The following is a 2114-nucleotide window of genomic DNA, read 5'->3' on the forward strand; positions in this document are numbered from 1 at the left end:
TAGTATCGGCCTTGCATTCAATTACTCCCTTCCCTCTACGAGCAACTACAATTGTCATGTTGAGACAATGGTATACTATGGGTATTATAGTTACATAATAAATCATGCATCATTCCTTGGTTTTGGCGTGTTTATCTATCATAACACATACCTAATTAAGTTATTTAAAGAACAAGTAAAATTGTCATCTTTGAGAGCCCAAGTATCAAATTATAGATAATTGTGTATTAGTATACAAGAAAAATGTCTCAATATCTACAAGATTACAAACCTCTTACTCATAAAGTAATTTGGAATTCGACAATTACATCAACCTCTTTCAAGAAGAAAAAAGAGAGAGAGAGAGAGAGAGAGAGAGAGAGAGAGAGACTCTTAGTGGATAATGGAAAGCATGTCAACTCTCAAAAGTTTTTTTTTGGAGGGGGGATACACTCATAATGACCTATTAGATAGGTCGATACTTATGAAGCCTTATGATTTTCAAAGTGTAGATAGGCCATGCCTATATTGCATGAAGCCTTTTTTGTGAGCTAATGCAAAAGAGAGATCACACTTTCTCAGTATTTGCTCATTATGGGGATTTGCCTAATGATGGATTTCTTTTTTGGTACGCTGATGGTAACAACACCAACTTCATCTTGGGCTCTTATTTTGTCCAGAAGAATGTTGTCTGGTAGCTGGAATTGGAGAAGAAAGCTACCTGAAGGCCTCTCAATACTGTGCTCAATCATATAGTCTCTAGTCCTTTCTAGCTCGGTGATGTGCACGCCAATAATTTGAAGCACATTGCCCGGGAGCACTTGTAAGCTTATGTCGTCCTTGGTCAAATCTACAAAAAACAACACAATTTCAAACACTTCTTCATGTGGGGTATTGTTTGATGATATTGTTGATACATCAAGAACCCTCTTACCACTGAAAGATATTATAATTGGGCAAATTATTTCAATATGAAGGTCACATAGTTAAAGTATAGCGTACACATTATGTACATAACATTGAGAAGCCTAGTATTTAAAGGTGGTCATAGTTGACAAATTTCTAACGGTGAGTGTAAGCTAATCTAGCTCTAGCCAATGATTTAACATCGTTTTCACGTGGAAAATGCCAATGAGGTTTGCCATTTACTTACTTCATTAGTTAGACTTCCACATGTAAAATCACCTAACGAATCATAATAAAATTTACATCATTTAGTCACCTCAAACCACTTCTAGCTCCTTGACAATGTCATGTCGATTCACCCTTCAAAAGCTATGACAATGTCATGTCGATTGTCCATTCAAATAATGGTAAGACTACCAACCATAACCAATGCATTCATTATACCAACCACCAGCCAATGTATTCATCTAGTCAATCGTCGAATCACATGGAAAATGCCAATGAGCATCGCCACATACGTACTTCATAATGAGATTTTCACACGTAAAATCGCTTCGAAGAAGCTATGACACTTTGATTCTACGTGCAAGAGGGAGCTCTGCTGGTCACCTGGTACATCGAGCTTGATGTGGTGTGCCGACGCAGTCTCGAGCCAGTCCACCTTGAGCTCGCCAACGCTGGCAATGGTAGGGAAGCGAGAGAAGCTGGCCATGATATAGGGAAGCGCGCGCAGACACAGAGAATGAGAGAAAGAGAGAGAGAGAGAGAGAGTGTGTGTGTGTGTGAGTACTAAGCCAACGAATGGGAAGGGATGAGCCAGCACCTGCCCTTTTATAGTAGTAGCGCTCGCGCGCTCTCTCTCTCTCTCTCTCTCTCTGTGTCTCTGTGCGCCTTTGCGGGGTCTCTACTCAACCCCCGTCGGGTTATTTCCTTCCCTTTCAGCTGACTCGCTACAAAAAGCATAGATATTACAAAAAGCATAGATAAAGTGTAGAAAAATCATTACATGTGTGAAGTACATCACTACAAAGATATTATCTTTACTATCACATAGATACCTAGAGGTTGTGGATAAGCAAGCTCAAGTGTTATAGGATGAAAATACCCTATCAACCTATACTCACATAATGTTTTAGTCTTCCTTACTCCTCTCAATGTTTAGGTTGGATCATAATCATTAAGGATGGCATGAATAGCCACCATTCAATAGACTCAATGATGCATGCATG

The 2114-nt window shown here is 39.3% G+C and overlaps 1 protein-coding gene across 1 annotated transcript; it reads right to left on the reverse strand.

Annotated features, from left to right (window-relative positions):
- Positions 1-233: 233 nt before the first annotated feature.
- LOC148027113 (17.4 kDa class I heat shock protein-like) lies at positions 234-1666 on the reverse strand. The gene is made up of 2 exons (XM_087690574.1): positions 1495-1666; positions 234-829 (listed from the first exon to the last, which is right to left on the reverse strand). The coding sequence occupies exons 1-2, from the start codon at positions 1595-1597 to the stop codon at positions 558-560; spliced, it is 375 nt and encodes a 124-aa protein (XP_087546700.1). The 5' UTR covers positions 1598-1666; the 3' UTR covers positions 234-557.
- Positions 1667-2114: the final 448 nt, after the last annotated feature.

This window comes from Lygodium microphyllum, chromosome 13 (genome assembly GCF_053477565.2).
Source record: "Lygodium microphyllum isolate KBCC chromosome 13, Lygodium_microphyllum_v1.1.10, whole genome shotgun sequence".
NCBI lineage: Eukaryota > Viridiplantae > Streptophyta > Polypodiopsida > Schizaeales > Lygodiaceae > Lygodium > Lygodium microphyllum.

Coding starts and splice junctions, on each gene's coding strand:
- LOC148027113 (XM_087690574.1), bottom strand. CDS start 1,597: ATGGCCAGCTTCTCTCGCTTCCCTACCATTGCCAGCGTTGGCGAGCTC. Junction 830..1,494: donor CATCAAGCTCGATGTACCAG/GTGACCAGCAGA, acceptor TGTTTTTTGTAG/ATTTGACCAAGGACGACATA.